Here is a 24,839-nt window from a genome sequence, read left to right as displayed (position 1 = left end):
AAAATCACTATATGGACGGAACATCGATTCTCAATTAGTAGTAAAATGGATTTGTATCGAAACAAACTCAGGGAATTTAAGTTTTATTTTATAAATCTGGTAATTTATGTAAATTATTGAACTGTCTAATATTTGTCAGTTTTAAAATGAACAGAAAAAAATATAAAGAAATTAACAACTTTTGACGTGTCAAACTCGAAGAAATTTAAGCAATTTGAGGGAGCAAAAGTAATCACAAGTTTAAACTTTTCCACGTCACTTTAAATTAAGCGATTTTCTTTCAAGCTTACCCTCCTCATTTCCGTTCTATCTTCGACCTGAATACATATTCATCGTCGCAGCGTCGTCCATTCGTCGACGCGGCGTGAAACCTCAATTAAGACGGTTATGCGAAAGAAGCCGGCCGGTTTCTCGGTAGAAAAATTCCTTCCTGAAAATTCGCCATGGATCTACGCGCCTGTCAACTTATTCGCCAATTCGCCAATACTTTCTCCCGGATCCTCGCGCGAAACATTCCTCGGCCCGGTATCCTCCGCTCTCTACAAGAGAGCTCTCAGCCGCCCCGTTCCTAAGGTTATCTACCCGACTTCTCTCGTCGTTTTCTTTCGCCCACCGTCCTGCCTCGATCTCGGCTGCTGCTTCTCGCACTCGAATCTTTTGCGGCCACGGAGTAGCGTGCAGCCGCGTTCTGCGCTCTTCGCGCCCGCACGAAAGAATGATAGCTTCGCTAATAGGTGGATTAGCCACGCGTAAATGTTACGGTAATACGATTAGCACCAGAGAAAGGTCGGCGCTAATTAATACGTTGCGTGTACCTCGCTCTCGGCAAGTCGCACGGAGCTTATCCTGAAGATTCCTTAATTTAAGACTCGTTACAGAAAATAAGCGTTTAATATAAAACAAACTCAGAACGAGGTTTCGCTATTCTATAAATGAAGTTTCGCTCGATTCGAAAAACTACAAAGATATATGATAGTATGAATGAAATCTGTCTAGCCTTTCACAGTGCTATTGACTTTGGCATATAGAAGCTTCTTCAACGTAAAAGCAATTTTAAGAATATTCTACATGTGCACTACTGATAATTTTTTATGTAAAGTTTTCAAATATATAAATAAAAAAAGTCTGTCTTGTACAATATTACTTTTTTGTTACTAAATTTAATATTCTGTGTATCATTATGAATTAATGACCAATATTGCGGTCTTTATATCTCTATATATATTTTATTTTATTTTATTACATTCTTTATTTTTCATTTGTGTCTCTATTTTTAAATTTATCTCTCAAATATATTAACAATAAGAAGATTAAAATGTTAAGCGCGATTGAATTATGATATGAACGACGGCCGAAATACCGTTCTCTCGATCTCGAAACAATTCTCCGTCGCCCTAGCCGTCTGGCGAAGACGGTAGACGGAGCCGGGAGTAGTCAGGGGCCCTGACCGTGGAAAGCAGAAAGAACTCAGGAAGGAAAAGAAGCCGCGGCACCCGAACCACCAGCGGTGGTGGTGCGCGTTCAAGGGCCCGCGATGGTAGTGGGGCACCCGCAAGAGGGAGACCAGCCGCTCTCGCGCCGCAAGAGAGCGAGGGGAGAGAACGACGATACACACTCGTGCACACGTACATATCCACGTACACGTACCGCGAATACAAGTGGGGGAGGGGAAGGGGCGATCATTCTCGGAACTCGGGTGACCTCCCTCGGTGCAACTGGCGAACAGCCGGACCCAACGGGTTAACTGTACAACCACTTATATACCTCGACGCCGTAGGAATGCGGCGACGATGATGCCGTCGTCCCATGAAATAACGCGCGACATGCCGCGGCATGACATACCTCTCGCCGGGAACCCTGCGTGTCCGCGCGAGAGGGCCCGCGGGAAAAGAGAATCACCTTATATACTGGATGATCCCTGCGCGAAAGCGCGGATCACGTCATTCATTCACCTGTGCCGCCTCTACTGCCGATCGTCTCTCTACCGGACCTGCCGTCGTTCTACCGTCAACTCGCGCTGATCTTTCCGTATAGGACTTTTCCGACACAAAACTCGCGAAAACGCGGATAACTACGATCGTGTGATATTTTATACGTTACCCCCAAAGATAAAACGCAAAGTAACACCCGATTTTATCCGTGAAACAATCGTTTGTGGTAACAATTTTATCTCAATGCGCGTTCAAATTATTAAAATTTTAATTATTAAAATCGTGCGACGGCTTTTTCGAAAATGTGACGACTTTGAACGGTACTGGGCGTTTAAATATTTTTGAAAATAATTATAGAATTTTGGGAAGAATATATAAGATAAACTTTTTTATTAAATTTTAAAAGTTTTCTTCTTTAATTATTTTTTTTAAATTGAAATAAAACGATTCGAATAAACATGAAAGAATGATTAATTTTGTATAAATAATTAAAAATTAATACTCACCACAAGGTTGTTCTGCCGATGCCTCTCCTAGGTCTCCTCCTTTTTTCAGCAGGCTATTCAGGTTGCCAACTCCTTAGGACTTCTCTGACACAACACTCGCGAAAAAAACGCGGACAACCACGATCGCGCGATATTTTATACGTCACTCCCGAAAATAAAACGCGAAATAAAAAAATTAATCCGTGAAAAAATTGTCCGCGATGACAATGTTAACTCAACACGCGCGTTCAGATTATTAAAATTCTTATTATTAAAATAACGTGACATTTCCGAAAATTTGATGATTTCGTACGGCACTCCCGAAAATGTGACTTGACAAACCGTTTATACAATCGGCGGCGATTTCTAACAAGTATTCTTTTTTTACAAATTACCAATTATCTTTCTCTCTTCAGAGAGAATCGAAGATAAATTATACATATTTTAACCGGCAGAGCGTTCAAAGTGCGACGCGAGACGTTCGCGAGATAGTAAACGCGAAATTCTAATTTAGACACATCCGCGAATATCGCAACGAATCTTTTATCATGCGTAAATAGGACACATGATTACAACGCCGTTGCACGATGTCTCCTAAGGCTTCCTTTTTCTCTCACATTTCCTTATCGCGCAATACTCATTTATCGAAATGCTGATGCAGTTAATTATAATTGCGTGACGATCTATAGAGGGTCGTATACGACACTTCTAACTGTTAACTGTTTGCGAGATTCTGCGAAATTGTATTCCAAATGAATGATTAAACGGATCGTGCAAAAGTACGCGATGTGATCAAAGTTCAGCATTCCCATCGCGTATCGTTTCGAATAGATCGCGCGAAATATGTATCCGCTCGAATCAAGTGTTCATTGCTTTGATATCCATGCGATTCATTAAACGTAAGCGTTAGTTAATTGTACGGGAGATAATTGCATATTGTTGCGAAGAGCGATCGAGAGATCTTAACGCTACAACGTACAGAACAGTTCTGAGCTACCTGCCGGCAGTGCCGGCGACTTTGTTCTCGCGCAGCGACGTCACGTAAACAAAGTGCGTCACGTACACCGAAAAACAACCTCGAGACCGCGTGCTAATCACAATAACATTTCCCCGAAATACTTTAACGCTTTTTAACAGATTCTTCATACAAATTTGAAAGAGTCGCGAGACTGATTGTCTCGATTCTTTCTGTGTCCTCCGCATTACGTTAATGCGGCGGAGATTTCTGCAACTTCGCGATCCGCTACGTGAATCAAGAGGACAGTTAGTATAGTAAAGCAGTTAATCGAGCAGTTAATTAATCAAAAATACATGCTGATTGTTCCCTATAAATCCCGATCGTTCGCAAATCGATGATTCGCCGAGTCGGATCGCGGAAGAGCCTGTTTTTTCCATCTTGGATCGATCCGCTTGCGTTCACGTGGTGGTTAGAGATTTTTGCGGGCGACGTGGACCGTGGACGCATCAATTTTTCGCGTCGGCAACATTTCACCAACGGTAACATTTTTACATGATTATAATGGGGATAAGGATAAGGAGAGGAGGCTTTTTATTAGATTATTTATAAGTAGCTGTTTCATTCTTGATAGAATAATCCCATTTTCGAACAATGTACACCGCAAAAATCTCTAGAATGTCTCATTAATTTTTGACTGAAATTCGGAATAAAAATAACTAATGAAACAAGAAACAAGCAATTATCTTGAGAACGAAAGACAAAATTATTCGCCATTAGATTCGCGAAAATTCTGAAATGATATACAGCTTTTATATATTTATATGACTATAATTGCTAATTTATCTATTTAAGGTTTTGATTTATCTCAGCATTCATCTGAAGCAGGAGTATTTATGAAATGCTATTCATCAAGTCGCGAAATACGATTACTAGCAAACGATGAGTTTGAAGCCCCTGAACGGCAGCCCCTTGTTGCAGCGTTCGCCTCGTAAAGTCCGGCGCTCATGAATATCGAATTACGGGAGCTAGATCGCGGAAGATCTTCGTTACCTCGTTCCACGTACCAGAACCGAAGGGTTTTTCTTCGTTTCGGTCGCTTCGCGCGCATGCGGCTCTGTCCGGTTCAGTCGAGTCATTCATTCGAATAGTTAGTCTCCTCTATGAAGCCCGGTACCGTTTTCTCGCTTCTTATGGGCCTTAGAATTGGATCATCTCGCTAACCGGACAAGTCTCCCGACCGTTCCCCGTCTTCAATTCAGCTCTCGTCATAGGGTTCTTGCGAGGCCCCACGGTTCTAGTTTTATAGGAATACTATTACGTCGATCCTGAGAATCCCATTGAAGGTCTACCGATGGAAAGAAAGAGAGAAAAAGAGACAGACCAGCGCTGACGTATTCATGGTTGCAATGACCTCGCAGCCGGATTATAATTAATTTCGCAATTGCCTTCGAAGAAATATTAACCGTCGAGAAACAAGTTAAACTTTACCTCGCAAAAGTCGCAAGGATCTATGTATTTTAATTAATTTCCACTGTACAAGTTTAAATAAGGATTAGAAATAGTTAAAAAATTGTTGTCAAAGAGACGTAACCTGCACTTTCTCCTGGAAATATTCTCATGCGTAACTCGACATATATGAATAAATAGCTCATTTTACATCCCGCGGAATTCAATCCATCCATGTCGATTCGTCCGCGAGGCTTCTTCTCGCGAGCTCGCAAAGTTCAACCTGCGTTCCTCGACTCGCTCGGAGTAGTGAATGGAAGGATTCGTCGCGGGATTGGCAGAGAACGCGGGGTCGAGAGCGGTCGGAGAGCGATGATATTCCGAAGTTGAGGAGAATTCCGCGGCGGCGGTGTGCAATATATGAAATATCCCGCCGGCTTGTGCGCCGTGTTAGATTGTGTACGCGGTGTATCCCGTCGTTCATTCACCTGTTACGTCTCTCTCCCGCCGCTCCTTCCCTCCCTCGTTCCATCTCGTTCGCTCGCCCGTTCGCTAGCTCGCTCGCTCTCGCCGCCTGCCTTTCTCTCTCATTCTTCGACGTGATTCTACCATGCTATTACTTGTACCATAGATCACGCTCGGCGATCCGCGAGGTCGCGGAAAAGAGAGACAGAGATGAACGGAGGTCGAGGAAAGAGGTCTCGCGAGCTTGCAACGAAGCGCTAACGTTCTATCTCTTCTATATCGATCACGTCACTAATGCATCGCGTGATCATTTTTGCGCATATTATACAAATTATTTTTAATGCCCCGCATTTCACCATAATTATATTTGAAAAGTTATGTAAGATTAAGATTATGTCTTAATATCCATACATCCAGAGATTAATTAACAACCTTATGTACTGATTTATAACTATATTATCAATTATATAAATTTACGTGTTTAACTTACATCACTCATATATATATATATATATATATATATATATATATATATATATATATATATGTATGTGTACGGAAGCCTGAATGATTCGCAGCGAATGGATATTCGACATTGCAATAATCAGTTATTAATGTCAATTATACAAACACGTTACGTATATATTACGTCAATTTACTTATGACTATTGCGCCAACGGCTTCACCTCGTTGCTGGGCAGTCCGCGTAACTGGAAGCGAAACTCAAGGCTTTGTCGTTCATTGACATCTTATTTATGAGCGGCGATCCTGGTCGAGTAAGCTTAGCCGTTCTTCGGTAGGCATGAAAGAGTGAGCGGTACATACGGCTGGATCTAGAGGAAGCCTCGCGGCTCTCTAAGCGCTTCGCTCCGATCGCGAAGATGGAAAAATCTGGAGAATGTCGAAGCCGTCGACCAGTTTCAAGAACTCACTGCCACGTTGGAGAAAGAGAGAAAAAGAATGTGTGTGCGTGTGTATGTTTGTGTATATGTACACGCGCAAGTTGATTCTCGCGCGGAGCCACCTTGTCTCCTTTGGTTTCGTTCTTATCGCGCTCCTCTCTTTTTCTCTTTCTCTCTCCCTTTTTCCTTCGCTTTTTCTCAATTCGGTGGCGGCAGATCGGCCCCTATTTTTGCATATCATCGTTGCGGCCCATCGGTGCACAACCTTACGGAATTCGCGAATGGTGCGCTCGGTGCAAGATCGGAGTACCTATCTTGAGACTGGTACAGAAATATCGCGATACTTATACGCTGGAACGTTTTCGATTGCGTTAACTTTGTGAAAGAATCGGTTATCGCTATATAGATAATGAATTATACCGAGTATGCAAGACAGTCTTGTCACTGATGCTATTTAAAAAGTTGATTTTTTCTTGGATAATTTTAGAGCGACTCATATTTTTAATTTATAATTAATTACATGTATTCACAAATCAAAAGTAACGTTCAAATTCTGAATTTTGTTACAGAAATCTCGCGATCGGGATCGGGATACAAAACTTCCCAGAAGGATTGGCAGTGTCCTTGCCCCTTCAAGCTGCCGGGATTAGCACGCTGAAGAGCTTTTGGTACGGCCAGCTCTCGGGGATGGTGGAACCCATTGCCGGTGTCCTTGGCGCAGCCGGAGTGACGCTCGCCGCACCTGCGCTACCTTATGCACTTGCCTTCGCGGCCGGTGCGATGATCTACGTTGTGATCGACGACATTATCCCGGAAGCGCATCAAAGGTATGTACCGTATAATCCACTTGCCCGGAAAAACTTGAAACTGCGAAACGACTCCTATTTACGCTTTTTTGCAATGCTCAAAATAACGGTCACTTAACTCGCTCTCAAGATCGCTGCAACGCGATTAGGAGTCCCTCTCGAAAATGTATAAATAGCGCGATCACGAGTTCAGTCGAGCCTTAGAGCTATTCGGCAAAAATCGGTAGATAATAAACCTGTTGAGCATTTCCGATATCGACTTACAACCGATATTTCCGATAAGGAACTTTATGATCGCGCACGGTACATCGGGTACTCGGAAAATGCACGTGTTATTGAAAAAGCGTGGAAGGTGGTGTTGAATGTAGAAGGGTGAAGCCGGTTCGCGCAAAGGGAGTTGGGCGCAACTCGTTTCCTTAACTGGTTCCGGCTTCTCCCCGTTCTTTCTTCTCTCCCTTGTCCTTCTTCCTCTCTTTCTCTCCCTTTCTTTTTCTCTCTTTCTTTTCCTTTTCGTTTCTTTAAAACACCGTTCGTACCAGAAGCACCAGCCCACGGTGCACTTGCACCCGTTTCCGTCTCACGTTTCACCCTCGGTCCATTCACGATGAATTAGAAGTCCAGGCTAGTCTCAGAGTCAGAAGGGCGGAAGACGCTTTTCCCACCGACACAATGGCCCTTCATTTCGGGATTTATTTTCTCGTCCTCGGACGCGAATGCGGATAGCCGCTCGATGGCGATCTTTCAATAACGCGTGATCCTCCAATTCGATCCTTCAGAGTGTCATTTTCTCGATGATCGGCAGTTTAATTTATTGTTGCACTTTACTTTCTCAGAAATATTTTCTGCGTTATATGAGAAAAATAATACCGGTTATTGTGGATACAAATTAAGAAGAAAGATACGATCAATTACGCGAATCGATTTAGAGATTATCGTGTGGCAATTTGTAAAATTTCATATTTATATTTATATATCTTTTCCATACTTCTTTTATAACTTATTAGATTTATGAAGTTTATATCAAATTAACTGAAAATAATTTCTTTCATTCGTTTCATTTAATATCCATTCGTTTAACTTGATTACAGTAATAGATTACACACACAGCGACTTAATCGTGACTCTTTCAATGTAACGTGACGACGAAGTCTGTAACTCTTTATTTTTATGTTCTTTACGATCCGAAGCCGCTAGAAATCAGCGAGATCGTTCCGGCGACCGCGCGAAACGTCCGGAATCCGTTTCGACCGGAGTATGCGGAGCACCGAAGCGCATAAATATAGAGAAGAAAAAATTCGTGTCGCGTATGTCCTATGAATTTCTACTCGTGTCAAGCGGACGCGCATATGTACCTATACATACGTACTCGCACGCACAAACGTACCTAAGTATCTATACGATATCCGTATTCGAGAGCGATTACGGTACAATGGCGCGTGACGGCAGTGCCGTAGTTAGCGCGCCGTCGGCGAAACGGACGTGGCGAATTTCTTTCCCAGGCCTGGCGGCGGCCTAGCTGAAGAAGGTGCATTGTCATTATAATTGGCTCCTTTTGTATTTCGCGTGCGATCTAACCGCCCGGATACCCAAGCGCGAAAGCACGGTACACGCTCTCTCTCTCTCTCCGTCTCTCTCTCTTTTTCTCGTCGCGATTCTCTCTCGTCAAGGATCCCCTGAGACAGTCAGCCTCGACTCGCTCCCTCGGGAACCCTCCGGGTGGCCGGAAAACACAAAAGTGAAAACAGATCGCTCGCTCTCTCTACCGTCCCGTCTTTCCTCTCCTTCGTGGAAACCGTTGCTCGACCTCCACGAAAGGAGAGTCCACGAAACGCGAGCATGCGACTCTTCAAAGAAAATCAGTCGATCTCGAACTACATTTGCATAGATGCACGCGGTCCAACTTCGCTTTTCTAATGCACTCAATATCGATATGTTCGAAATTCTAGCAACGATCATATCCGAGAAGCGTACTTGTGATCAAGCCCTAGAAGTACGAGATTTCCTTCTTTATACATTTGTGCATACGCAAATATGAATACTACTATTATTAGCGAATTGTTATTCCTGAGGAACGACTGTGAATACGCTTTTAAGTGCCGTAAATGCTCAACTCGCAACCTGCAATATTTGTATTACTGTCGAGCTACCAGAATTATACTTGCTAAATCCACACTTGCTTCATTTAAACGTGTAAAAAATTATGGGTTGGGCAACGACTTTTGTAGCGCTAGTCTCGATTAAAAGAAGTTTTTTGTCCACATCGTAACTAGAGTTATAAATAGGAGAACAAATTGCGAAGCTATCCGCGTTTATGACTAAAACTGGGCCACAGACGCAATATCAATTTCAGTCGAGGAAAAAAGGACATCGGAATGCGTGAGACTCCTTCGAATTCTCTCTCGAGATCTCGGTACTTTCGACGGAGAAGCACCGGTAAAAATCGGCACGGCTCGGTTCGATTCGGAACGATCGCCCCTCGTGCAATTTGCATTTTCCTCTGCTCGGCGAAAAGAAACGCCTTGCTTCGCCGATGATATCCGTGCTGCATGTTCGACGCGGCCGAGCAACGTAGGGATATTTAAATTTATTGCCTTATCTCGAAACTTTCACTTATTCGGAATCGGACGTCAAGTTAGCCGATCTTTTCTTCTGCAACTGTGCAGTTTCGACCGTGGTAACTTTGTGAGATAAAAAAGAGAATACCAAATCAATGAGAAATCGGTGCGATTTAATATATGGAGTGCTCGATAACATGATACGATTTTCGAACGTGAAAAAAAATCAGAAAGTACACGAAATACGTTAGAATTTTATTATCGTGTACGGAAGAGAGTAACGTACTGTCGGTATCACGCCAAACAGAGGATAAATCAGATCGAGGATCGGCTCTTAGCGGATGCGTTTAGCGGATGCGAAACGCGACGCGACTTGACGCGGCGCCCCAGTTTTGCCGAGCAAACGACGACGACGGGACGACGACGGGAAAGAAGAGAGCGAACATTGTTATCCCAGCTACCATTGCGATGAGACACGATAATGGCCAATAAAAATACAAATTTTTTGACGCACACCGAAAGGAGGTATTTACCGCGCGGATATGATTGATGTGGTAGAACGCCCACCGAAATACAACGGCGCGTTTCGCCGGCCGTTAAAATTGATGGCCGTGTATAATTTACGAAATCAACAAGCCGTGACGTGCAATACCGGGGTATATACGCGCGGCACGGCGCAGCGCGAGTGTGTGCTTTGTATGTGCTTAATCCCTACTTACTTGCCGCGAAAACCCTTTTATTTCTCGCCATCCTGGGGCTCTCTTTCTCCCAGGTCGTTGCCACGGAGCCGTAGGAGCAGAGAAGACGATGACGATAGCAGTGGGCGACGGCGCCAGTGCCGCCTTTTTAATTCCCCGCACCCTCGTTCCTCCCTCTCCCCCCCCCCCTCGTCCTCCACCCTGGTCCACCACCAACGTCTCTCTCGATTTTTACATTCGATCCGTGCGCCGCCGGTTGCGCTAATTAAAATTCCCTCCCGATTCTTGCCGTTCATGCATCACGCCGCTACCAAATCGCAATATTGCGGAGATTTAGAAAGAACTTGATACGCGCGCGAACATCCTGTCCTTGTTGGAGTTTCGGACGAACTTTTGGAAGGCAGAATTACCCGGATAAAATTGTCGAAACGGAAAATGTAAACCGCTAAATTCAACATTGTCGTATAAGTCGTGTCAAGTGGAGCGATACGTTTGGAATTTTTTGGCAGCTTTCTTGCGAATCTCCTGGATTTTAATGCGCGTGCCACATGCGCTTTTTGTTTACAGCGGAAATGGCAAACTCGCCAGCTGGGCCGCTATCGTCGGTTTCCTAGTGATGATGTCCCTAGACGTTGGCCTAGGTTAAGGACATCGTCCCCAAAGTAGTTACGGGCGCGTCCACGCTTTTGCGAACGTGTAAAGATCATCTGGTAATGGTAACAAGTGTTCGCAGTCGCGATGAGACCGTCCCCTTAATTCGCGGCATTCACCGGACAATAGCACGTCTTCTCGCGAAGAAGTCAAAAACCGAATGCCTAGCGATAACGAATGTTTTCCAGTCCCGACGTGTGTTTTTTATCCGCCGTTTCGTATACGGCACTTTTATCCTTAAAGACTCAGGAGAATCCAACAGTAGCGAAATAAGGAGTGTTTTCAATCAGGTTTCAGACTATAACCCTTGTGATTCCTGGTAGTCATCGAGGGGAACAGAGAGATATATAAGATACATAAAATATTAATCATCATGTGAAACTACGTTTTTAAGACTCGTCTGTAATTCGATGTCCGATTAATGCTATAACGAAGGCTAAGTTGTGTAATCGCTCAACAATTTTCTAAACCGGTAGATATTTTTCTAGAACGCATTTCACTTCTAGAATGCATTTCACTTCGTAAATGTCTTCCCTCGTATCTAGTCCTCGTCGATGCAATTCCAGAAGTCGAAGACACACGATAGCCTGGTTGACTGAACTTAAAATCGAACATCGAAATCGATGTCTGTCAGGATTCACCGAGATAATTGCAAGATCGATACAATCGCGAAAATTCGGTAGGTAAAGCAATTAAAACAATGTGCAGCGTCGAGAACTGTTAAAAAAAAAATCAGCATTTTAAGCTATCTATTTCATTGAAAGTACAGTATCGAGAAATGTCGATATCTCACAAAGAGGGAATGGATATTAATTTTTTATCAAATACGTAGACAGATTTATATAGATATTATGACATATATCGTTTCAGACACAATAGAGTTCCAGGAAACTTCAAGCTATTTATTCCTGTATATATCGCTTGCGCCATTTCTTATATCGACTTGACTCGTCTTGACTATAGACGAATTAATTAAACGTTCTAAGTATCCAGAAAAAAAATTTAATACGAAATATTTTTTAAGAGGGAATTATATTTTTCCATTGATTCCATTATTATTTTCTCTTTATACTGAATCCCTCTTGATGGTTTGGGAAACATCAAGTTGTAATTATATTTATACCAACATCAATATTGACTGATCTTTTTGTCATTATTTATATTTTACATCAAATTTTATTTTACATTTTTCTTATTTATGTATATTTATCCATTTAGAATATTAAAGTAATATAGATATAGAACAAAGATTGTTTATAATAAAATCACTTTAATTTTACCAAGTTTTTATGTAAAATCCAGTATTTCCCTAAAAGATTATCGATATTGTTTTATTAATTTGTGTCAAAGTATTTGTATTATTACTTAATTATCGTGAATATTGTTAGTATTTGTGAGATTTAAATCTGCGGTTTGATCACGGAATTAGTTCGTGATTCGCAAATCATCATTGGCATGTTTCCGATTTATATACTGCCGCCTTATTCATTCTTCACTAATGAGAGGCCCACCGTCGCATTATGCAAATTCGTTTGCGCCTTTCTGAAACGGAGCTCTCTCGAAAGAGTGCGAATTTCGCAACTTGCATGTATCTCTCGTGCTCGCACGCAATCACCGACTACGCTCTCGTGCCTGGTAGGTAAACCTATACGCATATTTATTGCGTTACAATGTGCCCTTTCTAATCACACACCGCGCGCACGGTGCAATTTCGTTCTTGTAGCGACGTGCCGTTTATCCCGGAGCACGTAACGAGGTTGCCACTATACCCGTTGGCGCAAAAATAGATCACCTCGCGGAATCCGACACACGCCTCTCTCGTCTACGGTATTTCCTTTAAAGAAACGTCTAAGTTAAATCATCAGATCATTGAGCCATTATAAAAATTTATAGTGCTATTTAAAGAAGTCAAAATAAATTTTAATGAAATAATAATATATGAATGAAATAAACAATATCTACATAATTTTACTTACTTACAATTAGAGACCAAATGAGGATTCCTTGGTTGATTGGCCAATTGACCAAAGCATGGCATATCGGATATAGTGGCGTGTGTTCTCAAGCCTTCAAAAATTAGTCATTTGGGTTTTTTTTTCAAGGTTTTAATTTCTACTTCTATAAATTTAAGTGCAAATTAATAATTGCAATTAAGACGATACAGAAAAGTAACCGTTATCTGTAATTAAATCAAACATTTTTTACAAATATCTCCTTTTCATATCTACAATAACATAATTCTATATAACATTTTAATGCAGTGGTATATAATGAAGTATTAGGAATATACATATAATAAGTATTTAGTCTTTTCATAGTTTTTATATCCTGTAGATATGTGTATAAAAAAGGTAGATATATAAAATTTATTTTATCTTCAGACATTGGTTTGCCTAATTCCAAAATGCAGCTTCTTTCTACGAGTAATATTTAGTTTCAGCATGCATGATACGAATGTAATATTCTGTTTTCATTATTAAGATCGCTGCGAGTCGGCGTCTCAGATCGATATTCCTCGATAGGCCGGATAGGCGTATTCGCAGTAATTGAAAGGAACAGATCAATCATTGGTTAATCCGATTCTCGACGCTGTACGCTTTATATAAGATATAGAGATTATATTTTGATACACACAGTCGATAAACCATCTAAAGTATTAACAATATACGTGTACCCACGTATGTACGAAATACCGTGATGTGTAGAGAAGACAAGGTGGAACCTTGTCGTGGATGACACTCGAGCTTAAAGCAACAACGAGCTCAGCGATGCGATCAGAAGTTGGTCCAAAATCCTGAAAGGCAATACAATTTAACGTTAATCAGTATCATTATATCGACACGTTGATATAATTAATTTCACGTTTGGATTGGGGACCAACTTTTTAATAGGTTTTTCACTACGCTATCGCTATTGTGCGCAACATTACATCTTGTCCTCTTACTTTTCACATCTAGACCTATATTCCTTTATATTAATTCCATTAAATAGACCGTCTGATTTCGCGGATGTCGAGAAGCATCTCTCGCGTGATGATTTTACCTAACGCGACGAATCGACGAGAACCGTCCGTTTTTTTTTTAAGCATTTGTTGGAACAGATCGTTGCTTTTATGAAACTGATGCTTTACAAGACCAAAATTGTCAATTTCAAGAGTCAATTGGACTTTCTTCTTGCGAAGAAGAATTCTTGTCGCGTGAACGACCGTTGATAGATCTTCTCGACGATCCTTGATACGGACGATCGACAGACAATTTACAGTTCAAAGGAAACCACCGACGCTCGGTTTATATTAAACTAGTGCGACCTAGCACTGCCGTTAGAAGCTTCGATGATAGAAGCGAAGGACGTCTCGATCAATGTCGACGGCACAGCATCACGTCGACGATTACGATGACGTGCGCGAGCGGTGCTTTAGCGAATGTATCTTCTGTAATTAGTAATGTAATTAATTACGCGAATTGTGTAATTATACAAATTATCATATTATATCTAGGTAGGTAACACAGTCAATTGTAAAACGCGTGCGGTGCGGACATTCATGTAAATTGTTAATTTACGCCCGCCCGCTACTTCATTGATTTGGCGATTAGTACTTTATTGATGATAGCATGTTTTCGTTAATTAAGATATTTTAATAGGAAATATACTATCCAGAAGAAATGCGTTTGCACATCGCGCAATTGATTCTTTTTTTCTGGTAACTTTTACAACCGGAAAGTATTAAGAATTTCCTTTCCGATTAAATTAGGTGCCTTCGTAACTTAATTAGGATTACTCGTTTAAGCAAGACACCAGGTATTTGGTGATTAGACGGAACGACTGATTCATTGTCCGCCCGTTCATTATCGCGTATAATTAAATTGGTATAATTCGTCGCAAAACCTTACACACTGCATATTCAAGAAATATTCATTTATCACGAATTTAATGCTGCGGTGTAATGGTTTTCAAAGATGTGCAATAAAAAAAAGAAGTGCATTAAAGCGTACGTAATAAAACATGGCACATTCACCTACAAAATTCCATCTATTCCTCAAAACTACTCTACTAATCGTTTGTTCCAACAGTTGAGAAGTAATATGTATCTCTTAACAAGCCTGCTCTCCTCTTCCTGTACCCGAGACGATAATAGAATTTTATTCTCTTGCATTAACGCTCTACCTACTTATGTTTCCACAGAAATAAAGATTTTGGAGCATTGTCTTATTTGTAAAGTGATTGATGAAAGTAATAGGTGTTACGCTGGGGAAGGAAGAAGGAGTGCTTGTCGTACGGGCTCGTCGACGGTAAGTTTTATCCAAGTTCTCTCCCTGCTCTGTGTGTCTCTCTCTCTCTCTCTCTCGGTTCGGGCGCGGTAAAGTGACGGTGTGCAATGTCGGCGCGGCGCATCCCCTCACCTCGCGTCTCTCGCTGCGAGTGAGTTGCATAACCCGAGGAGAACCGAGACATGAATGGAGCCGAGCGGCGTGCGACAAGGATAGTTGCATTGCCGGCTCGGTTTCCCGGTGCGACGAGTGCGAACGCGCGCCCGTGTATTGCGATGGTAGGGCGCACTGACCGAGGAGGATGCCAGTTTGGGTGCAGTGGCGGATTTAGGAATAGACTCGTGGGCGCTCTGCGGAGCGTCGAGATGCGACGAGCATCCGACTTTCGGCGGCGCCTAACTTTACAAGGTGGTTGTACAATCGCGCAGATGCCTGCCTCGATAAACATCGATTGATTGAACAATGATTGATATTAATTGCTTCTTAACAGTAAAGAACTTTGTTTAAAGTATTTCGAAATCGGTCTTCGCTGTAGAGAATTAAAAAGATAAGTTTATTGATGCTATTGCTGATGGGAATAATTGCATGGATTATTTGTTACGCGCACGCGACTATATATATATTTTAAATAATATCGGTTGCCTGACAATTCCTCTATCCGAAATACGCAACATTTATTCGCGAAAGAAATAGAATCCGGAGGATCGAATGATCGTGTGAAGTATTAAATACGAGGATACGAGCCCCGAATAATAGCATCTTAAATAAGACTATCTTAGGTCGTTGTATGTGGAATACATTGACTAAACCGGCAACTCGTTCTTTTTAACTGTATTTTTTTCCGCCTATTGTCGCTTTCTCCTCTTTGTCAAGTACGAAAACGTAAAAAAAAGCACAGCTAAAAAGGAGCAGACCTAAGAAAGGCGGATGTCTACGAGGGGGGCCTCAGATTTTATGTATATGATGTGCCTAGAGCAGAGTCTGATGTGTGTGAATCCGCCACTGTTCGGTGCGAGACCGAGAACGAGAGGGACGTGGCGAACAGAAATGACGCAGTGACCGGCGGAGTCCGGCGGTATAGAGAGAGAGCGAGAGAGAGAGACGCAGAGGAGGCATTCCGGTGGAACGGCGACGGTACACGTCCGTTTCCACGTAGCGAGAGGGATATAGAAAGAGGTACGTCCGCGCGCATCTGCCGTCGCTGCTCGCTCGTTCGCTCGCTCGCTCGCTCGTGGAGAAAACGAACAAAGACAAAAACGGCCGGTCATCGTTAGAGAAACACGGGCCGCGTTCTCCACCACGTGGCGAAAGAAAGAAAGACGAAAAATTCCGGGAAGCGAAGCACGATCGGAGATACAGATTCGCCCCCGTGCGCGCGGCAAACGCAAACTTGGAATGCGAGGTGCGAAAAGTTGGGAGAGAGAATTTATTCTGTTTAGGGAAATTAGTATTGAGCAGAGATAGAAGTACGCAGTAAAATTTAAGATACGATTAGTCGGCGACGAACTGTAGAATTCTCGCGAGCGCGATGCATAAAGAAATAGAAGTTAATTAACTGCGTCAAATAGAAACTTAACAGCAGACGTTATACAAATCTTGTTACTTTTTAATGGTTCTTGTGCCATGAAATTTAAAAATCCCGCGGAGCTTGGTCAGGATTGGAAATGGACGAAAATGAGGAACAACTGACTAAAACGAGAGATCGAGAAAGACTGACGGAGGACGAAAAAAGCGGTGGATAAAGAAAGATAGAGTGAGAAAAGGAAAAAAAAGAGAGAAGAGGATGTCGTTGGCGGTGCAGTAATCGGCTTAGCTAAAGAGAATGGTCACGTGGTCGGTGCGATGCGCGCACCATCGTGAAACGGGAAGAAGCAGGGCAGGGAGACGAGGAACGAAAGGAACGGCAGCAGGAGGGTGGGAGGCAGGGTGCAGTGTGTTACATAGGAAAGCCAGGACATCGGCGCTGCACCCGCCAGCAGTCGCATAATGCACTTTGCCCTGCGCGCCGCCGCCGCCGATATAACCGGCACACACGTGCAACGCGACTCTCGACGTGATGAATCTCTCTCTATCTCTCGTTCTTTCCCGCTGTGATAACGCTCGGTGACAATAGTGTTGTTATTGTTGATATTCTTGTTGTTGTTCCTGTTGCACGACGCATCCTTATCGATTAGCCGGTCTTGGTATAGAATCTTCGTCTAACGTCGCATTTAGTGCCAAACGCGGTCGTTGAATTTTCCAAATCGGAGCAAACGTTTCGCAGAACGCGATCAACATCGCATTTAATTGCGTCGATGCGAGGAAACTGAGGAAAGTCTATTCGACGAAAGTCGAATAGTTTAGGGTTTTGTGAGAACGCAGACGACTTTAGTTTTTAACTTGCAATGTTGCAATATTATCAGGATTTGTCGTAAGGAACAAGTCACAAATTATTGCCGAGTTTAATTCGTGTATCCGGATTTTCCTGGCGATCCACTTCGGGTTGCTCGAGAAATTTTCTGCCTTTTTGCGGATACGTCGATTTAGGAAATAGCCAACAGAATCGTGGTTCGCTGCACGTCGATACGCAAGGGTGCGTCCTAAAACGAAACTCGGCTCTCGCGAGCATCAAGCATCCCGCCCTAGGACATTGTCCTTTTCCCTTCTCATTCACATTTCGCCCACCTCGCTCGTTCCTCCGTCCGTTCATCCAGCGTATCAATGTGGACCGATTATTATGCAATTTGTCGCCACATTTTGTAATTCTCGTAAAACCTCCATTACGACGATCACTATTGCATCATTTAACTTCCTCAAGACATGCGCGTTGACATTTCGCTTTAAATAATATATGCGCACATTTTTTATAATAAGAAAAATAAAACTTGAGCAATATTTACAGATTCTTCGGTATTTTACATATATGTACGTAATATATATATAATATATAATTATATAAATTTAAGAAAGAATTATAATAATCATTAAATAGTTATAATTATTAAATTATTAATTATATAATTACATATATATGTAATTTGATATAAATATATTAGGGTAAATCAATTAATCTATTGTTACACTTTCGTTGAGACCGCGTGCGAATGATCTCTTTGTTTCCCATATTTTATCGATGTTATTCTTCCGAATCCGAATTTCGATTCATCGCGCACGGCAATTTAATTGGATGGCTTCTAATTGGTTGCAAGATAGGCGACGATATATTTCCTCCGAAATAAAATAGGAAATTTATTTTCTCTCTCTGTTAAATTTTGCTCGGTAAGCTAATAATTTCTCAATAGATTGATAAAAAAGTAAAGCAATATTTATCTCTTTACGAAAACGTACGAAGATTATCGAGGACTCGAATTGCATTCTGGAATAATTACGCGGCTTTGGGAGCCGCGATTAATTTGTCGCGACAACATGGTACGACCTTTTAACTCCGGTAACCGTCCCTACCCGTTCCCATATAGCAACGAACTTCCGACAAAAAGTAATCACCGACCTCCACGAGTGGCGGAAGTCGTAGGAAGCCGTCAATTGTACGACAGTATCCTGCGACAAACTATTATCAATCCAGCGCGCCAAAAATAGGAAAATCGACGACCATGCGTGATAAACAAATGTTTTTTTTTTTTTTATGCGAGGACGCGCAGGAATCAGACAACGCAACGTAAGTATACACTGCTTCATAAGTGTGCGTATAGCTTGTTTTTTTTTTTTTTATTAAAAGTCATTACTGCTATTGAGAAACTGAGGAAATCATGTTCTAGATTATACACGGTCAAAGTTACAAATTGACGCAATTATAATATAATGAAATGTAATACAGTTCCTGCGAAACAAGTTTGCTTCGTCTATTAAATATGAAATTCCCACAGGCAAGATATATACGTATAAAAGTAGACCTTTTCTTGAAACATGTTTTATGTGTTCTTTAAGACAACTTAATCCCGTTTGAATTGATTCTTAACAGAGTTATAATTGTACGAAACCACACTTTTCTCTACACACGCTTTGCGTATTGCGACACATGTACATGCGATGTATACGTACGTCTGCTGTCACAGCACTATAAATTCTTCTCGACTTTCTTTTCTCACGAATTTTTGCCATCAAAATGTTGTAAGATTGACGTACGATCATGCCGTTGTCCATCACACTTTTTCTTAGCTTTATGAAACGTGTTATATTCTAACAGTCGAAAATGGATATTGATTACCGCTATTATTAATGAAACAAGAAATAACTAACAAGTATTAAAATAATAGAACACGTTTTTAATGAACATAAAATCCTTAGATTAATGATTCTTTACTAATAAAATATTACCTATATAAATAAAAGTTAATAAAATATTCTTTACAATCGATACATTTATGTTATCTGCTGAATTTTCAAGCTATTTAAACTTTAAACAGATTTGAAAATAGAGATTCAAAGAATTGTGAAAGAAACATTGCAATAATTTGTTCTCCAACGACATCATTTTCCTCGAAAGGGTTAAACGATTCACGCGGTAAATCATTGAGCTTTAAGTACGCTCGGCCTATAAATTAAAATTCTCTCTCGTGTAACGAGTAAAGTTATATACCCTCGTCTTGCGTTAGTGTTCGGCAACGCACACACGCGCGAGCCTTCCACACTCGTTCACCCGCTTTATACCGACGAGCACAGTAGGTTTATATATAGAAATAGCAGCAGCGGAACAGCACCGGAAGCAAAGGAGTTCCGCCCAAGCCCGAAAGGGTCACCGTACTTCGAAGAGCGAGATCTAAGACCGCGTGCGTATACACTTAACGAGATTCTACTTGCGTTTCATTGAAGGCTCTAAGGACTATGTATCGCGTTTGTCATTTTGCGAGTAAGACCGATAAAAAGTGTTTACAATAAAATGTACACGGAAAATAAAACATGATAATGTAATAGAGAAACAAAAAAAAGGTATATCATCAGAAATTCAAGATTTTTTAATTTAAAAGTTGATGCTTTTTTGGTTTCTCATGATCTTTTATTCTGAAGTTGATTCACTCGTTCGAAGAAATAATATGAATCGGAATTTCTAATTTTTGCAAAAGCGAAAAAGTATATTAACATTCAGTTAACATTATTTATATATAAGTACGCTTCAGAAATAGGATATATTGAAAAAAAATTATATTTCTCGTAATCTTTTACTGAGCAAGACTGCAACTGAAAACAAAGCTATTTGGTCTCTATGGCGAATTTAATTATGAAAGAATATGCGATACTGATGATAATGATCGCGCGACACCGTCAATGAGAAAGATGCAGAATTGCGATTCGTCCCGCGGTTTAACGGAAGAAAGAGAGAGAGAGAGAGGAGGGAGGGAGAGAATCAGCTTTGCGTTAACGACCACGCTTTTATTGCTACCGGTGGCGTATTCTCCGGCGCTGCGCATCCGAGCCGAGCGGAAGTCGGCACGGAGCGTTCGTTCCGGAGGCGCGTATTAACGTCTTCTCGCGGAGGCCAGGTATAGGTACGTAAGAAAGAAGAAGCGGGCGAAGCCGTCGGTTCCTGTCGTTAACGCGCGCGCGCAGGCGTTTCCTCGCGAAACGCGTGACTTTATGAATGAAACCACTAACCACTACATACCCGCGTATAGCGACCGTGCGTGCCTACGTGCGTGCGTGCGTGCGTGCGCCGTTTCTACGCGACGAGACGGTAGTACGCGCACGCATTTACTCGCTCGTTCTATGTAGGAAGGAAGTCGCGACGGCGGAAGTATTGTCCGCCCCGGCACGGAGAACGCGGACCGTCCGCGTCGGACAGTACTTGCGCGACAGGATGCCGCATTCAAGGAAGTGTAACTCGGTCCGCGTGAGCGCCGCAGCCGCCGCGCCGTCGTCGTCGCCGCTGCCTCCGTGTCGGGATGCCTTTAATCGCGTGATGCATCGTGCATTATTCATCGTTTAATTAGACACCTTCGAATTCCTGGCGATTCCTAATGAGCCCACCGAGGTCAGCAGGGTGTTGGCCTAGCGAATCCCTTTTTTATCGTTGTTTAGACTAGTATATGACTGGAATAGACCGCGCCGTCGAGAAGAAGCGCTGTTTCTCTTTAAAATTATTCGATGAATAAACGTATATTATATTTTCTGAATAAACGTATTATGTATGAGATAAAATGTAATAAATGTAAGCAAATATAACTGTATATATGAGGTATGTTTCGAAACGGTATCACAGATACGTAAAATGACTCTGTTAGGAGTGAATTTTTATTTCTCCGTTGGAGATTCTCGAGCCGTCAATAAATCGTGTTACAGTTCACTAAAATTCACGCCGCGTTCCGAAAAAGTCTTGCAACGAATTAAAAAAAGAAAGAGAGGTGTCTCCTCCTTCCCCGCGCGATTGAAATTGACACCTGGAGGCCCTTGTATCGGGCCTCGGACGCGACTATTTTCGGACACTCGTCTTATTCATCGGCGCGGCATTTCTGGTCCCGGCGAAACTTGACGTGTATACGCCCGTCCATTATTTTAAGACTCTACTCCGATACTCTCGAAAACGCTTTCCGATACCGTCGAAAGCCTAGATCCCCTGTCTCCGTGTCTCCTTTTTATTATTCATCGCGAGCTACCCGGTGCATCGCGTCACGTCACATCGAAACGGCGACGCACGTTCCAACTCGTCCGAAACAGCGCCGTCCGGGGCGCGGGTTGGGCCACCTCTCTCCGATCAAATTCTAGGCCGACGACTGGCGGGCTCTATTTCTAAATCTACTTCTATTCTCTATTTCCACGCGACGGCGCGTCGCCGCGACGAGTTTATTCGTCTGCGGTATTTCGAGGAGACGGGGCCCCAGTGCTAATACACTTACAGGGCGCCCCGTGATGCGCAAGTTCAAACTCGTCAAAATTTCCAATTTGAGATTTCGTCACCGAAAGGAATTAATGCTTAAACGTTGAATGGTTGAAGGGCCTGCGCGATACAGTCTTTCTCTCTGCCATATTCTGTGTAAAAAGAAAAAAATCTGACGCTCGGGAAAAGTTGCACTCGATCTTGCGAATTTTGCCACCCTGTAGACGCCTCTGACCTGCTGCTGCTGCTTTTTCTATTGCCCATCCTGAATTTTCTCGCTGCGACGCGATCCCATCGAGGAAGACTAAATTGCTCGTTTGCGCTAATGCACTTGATATCGTTTAATAGGCTGTTATGACTTATGAGAAACATCGAGCACGAAACGGTGCTCTCTATTCTCAACAGAAATTCTTTGTGTAATCGAATTTCTAGTATATTTGCTATATTTCTTAGCTTTATTGCTTTATTCCGAATTAATTCTTCTTTCATCCTTAACTTAATTTTTAATATCTCGATCGAAGGGCATCGATGGTTTTCAATAAATGATTTTAATTAACTGCTATGTATTATTTGTAAAACATAATTTGAACGAATTAAGCGGCAAAAATTCGTTGTAAATCGACAAATCCTCCACTCATTGAGAAAATTAGCAGAGTAACGCGCAATGAAAATTTAATTCGTATGCTGGCTTTAATTACGCAACAGTCTATTTTTTCTTCTTATAGCTATATGTAAACCAATTATGTTAAAAGGCCACTTGTAGTAATGCTGGTTAGATAGTTGTCTACCTAGAGCACAGTATTGATCAACATGAAGCATATTATTTTTTATTAAACAATTTTTCCTTGTCTTCAACTTCCTTGTAAAACATCAATTTACAATTTGCCTCCAGATGTATATCTCTTTCAATATGCATTATTCTGCCGGGTCAGCAAGGATCGATGCTCCGCAAATCCGATATTAATCTTAGTAGTCATGCTTTTATTAACTGAAAGAACGCAGTTTATTAGGTTTAAAACAAAGTTGATAACGCGAGGCGTTAAAAGTCGTGGTTTTTTTCATTTTATTCCTTATTATTTTTCTCTTTAACTCCACCGCAAACGAGGAAATCTTGTAGTTCCGCGAAGACGGGGAAAGCGATTAGGAATATATCGAACCGCGGATACCCATGGAGTTCACCGCCGTGTGTTTTCGAATCCGACAGCGATAGACCGCTAACGTGGCGAAACATCCGTGTTAAACATTTCCACGGCAGCGTAATCGCATTCGATCTCGAGGAATTAACACCGCCAGCAGTCATTAAACGTCGGCGCTTTCCGCATGAACATCACGCGCACCCGTAAGAATGCCAATAACCGTGAAAGACATAATCGCGTGCCGTCGTATACGACTACATATAAATATGCAAGCTGATCTACGGTCACGTCGGAAAATCCGGGAATCGCGTATCATCAATTAGAAATAATTAGATACCCGTGAAATCTCGTCGCGTTTTTCGCGAACCCGGTAATAGCCTTCGAGATCACGCTAAAGAATACCGAATACGTGAGACAGGGCTCGAAATTTTGCCTAAATTTTTGCACCACATATAAATCGAATTTTATATTATATATTTTTTTTAAACCCACGATTTTTTACCTTATTTCATATTCATATCTTCTCTCTTCTGTCTGTAACCTTTTGCGCAAGTAGGTATCACCGTTTATCTATCATTTCTATAGATTAGATGCAACAATGGTCGCATATACCTTTTTTTTCCTTTTTGGAGTCGTCCCTTTCATAATTCATGAGCTAAACTGACAATTCATCAGCTGACCCGAAACTTGCCTCGACTTCACGCACATCGCATTCATTGACCCAGCATTTCAGTTTTATATTTTACACATGTAACGCGGGTCTTTTAGTACCTTTAGAAGCCCCGACTTAAGCCAGAACCCGACCAAATCGTTCCCCATCAATTAAAAACTCAACGTATAATTTTTTGAAGTCGCAAATACCGGACAGCGTGAAACGACGTACAAATAAACAATCGTGTAAGAACTACGTCGCGTGAGTAGATTACAAGAAGACAATTGCAGTGGACATTGTCGCTGGCCGAAAATCACATATATCATTAAATGTAGGACGCGATTATTTTGTCGCTATTTTGCTATTTCTGGCGCTCGAGGAAATTCTCGGAGGAGAAACAAGAGTTACGGCCATTTCGCGAAACTATTTCGAAAGCTAGCTACACGACTGGGAGAGCGTTATTATGTCACGTGTAAAAGACGACAATCACGACGATAATGCAATAACTGGTGCACGTTAATGTATAACTAGGGGAAACTCGCTCGCGAGCTTTGATCTTCCTCGGGCAACGATTGAATCGATAATTTCATAAGAACAGCATCTAACACACACATACGCAGCTTTATACTTGAAAAATATTTTGAGAAACGGATATGTACAGTTATTAAATGCTAAGCAATTATTATTATTTAAAAATCTACACAGGCACTTTTCTACACTTAATTAAATTTCCATCGCATTTATAACGTTTCGTAGTTTTCGAAACTTTTTGCGATGCCATTTTATTTGCGTTTTTAATTGATTTAATACCGAAAAACGGAAATGGTTTACAGCTTCACTTCACGTAAAATGTCACGAATTGAGCTTTTGCGATAGAAATTGCTTACGATACGTCGATACGAAAGACTGTTACATCGTTACGCAACTTATCGGTTCTAATCTTATTCATAATAATAAATGTAGAAGAGACATCCTTATTCTAGATAATGCATAACGCGGTACGCTTATGTAGGACTGGTCACGAAGCACATGTTGCTTCGAAACATTACATTCGTATCATCAATCACGCGATGGTTCT

General features: G+C 41.8%; 1 protein-coding gene across 2 annotated transcripts in view; it reads left to right on the top strand.

Annotated features, from left to right (window-relative positions):
• Zip48c (Zinc/iron regulated transporter-related protein 48C) overlaps window positions 1-14,883 on the top strand; it is a 36,479-nt gene extending 21,596 nt beyond the window's left edge. For both annotated transcript variants that reach the window (XM_071795675.1, XM_071795674.1), the window contains exons 5-6: window positions 6,757-7,014; window positions 10,814-14,883. In XM_071795675.1, coding sequence (XP_071651776.1) covers window positions 6,757-7,014; window positions 10,814-10,892 — 337 coding nt within the window. In that variant the 3' untranslated portion in view covers window positions 10,893-14,883. The remainder of the gene's footprint in view (window positions 1-6,756; window positions 7,015-10,813) is intronic.
• Window positions 14,884-24,839: the final 9,956 nt, after the last annotated feature.

This window comes from Temnothorax longispinosus, chromosome 12 (assembly GCF_030848805.1).
Source record: "Temnothorax longispinosus isolate EJ_2023e chromosome 12, Tlon_JGU_v1, whole genome shotgun sequence".
NCBI lineage: Eukaryota > Metazoa > Arthropoda > Insecta > Hymenoptera > Formicidae > Temnothorax > Temnothorax longispinosus.
This window is presented reverse-complemented; position numbering and strand designations above follow the sequence as displayed.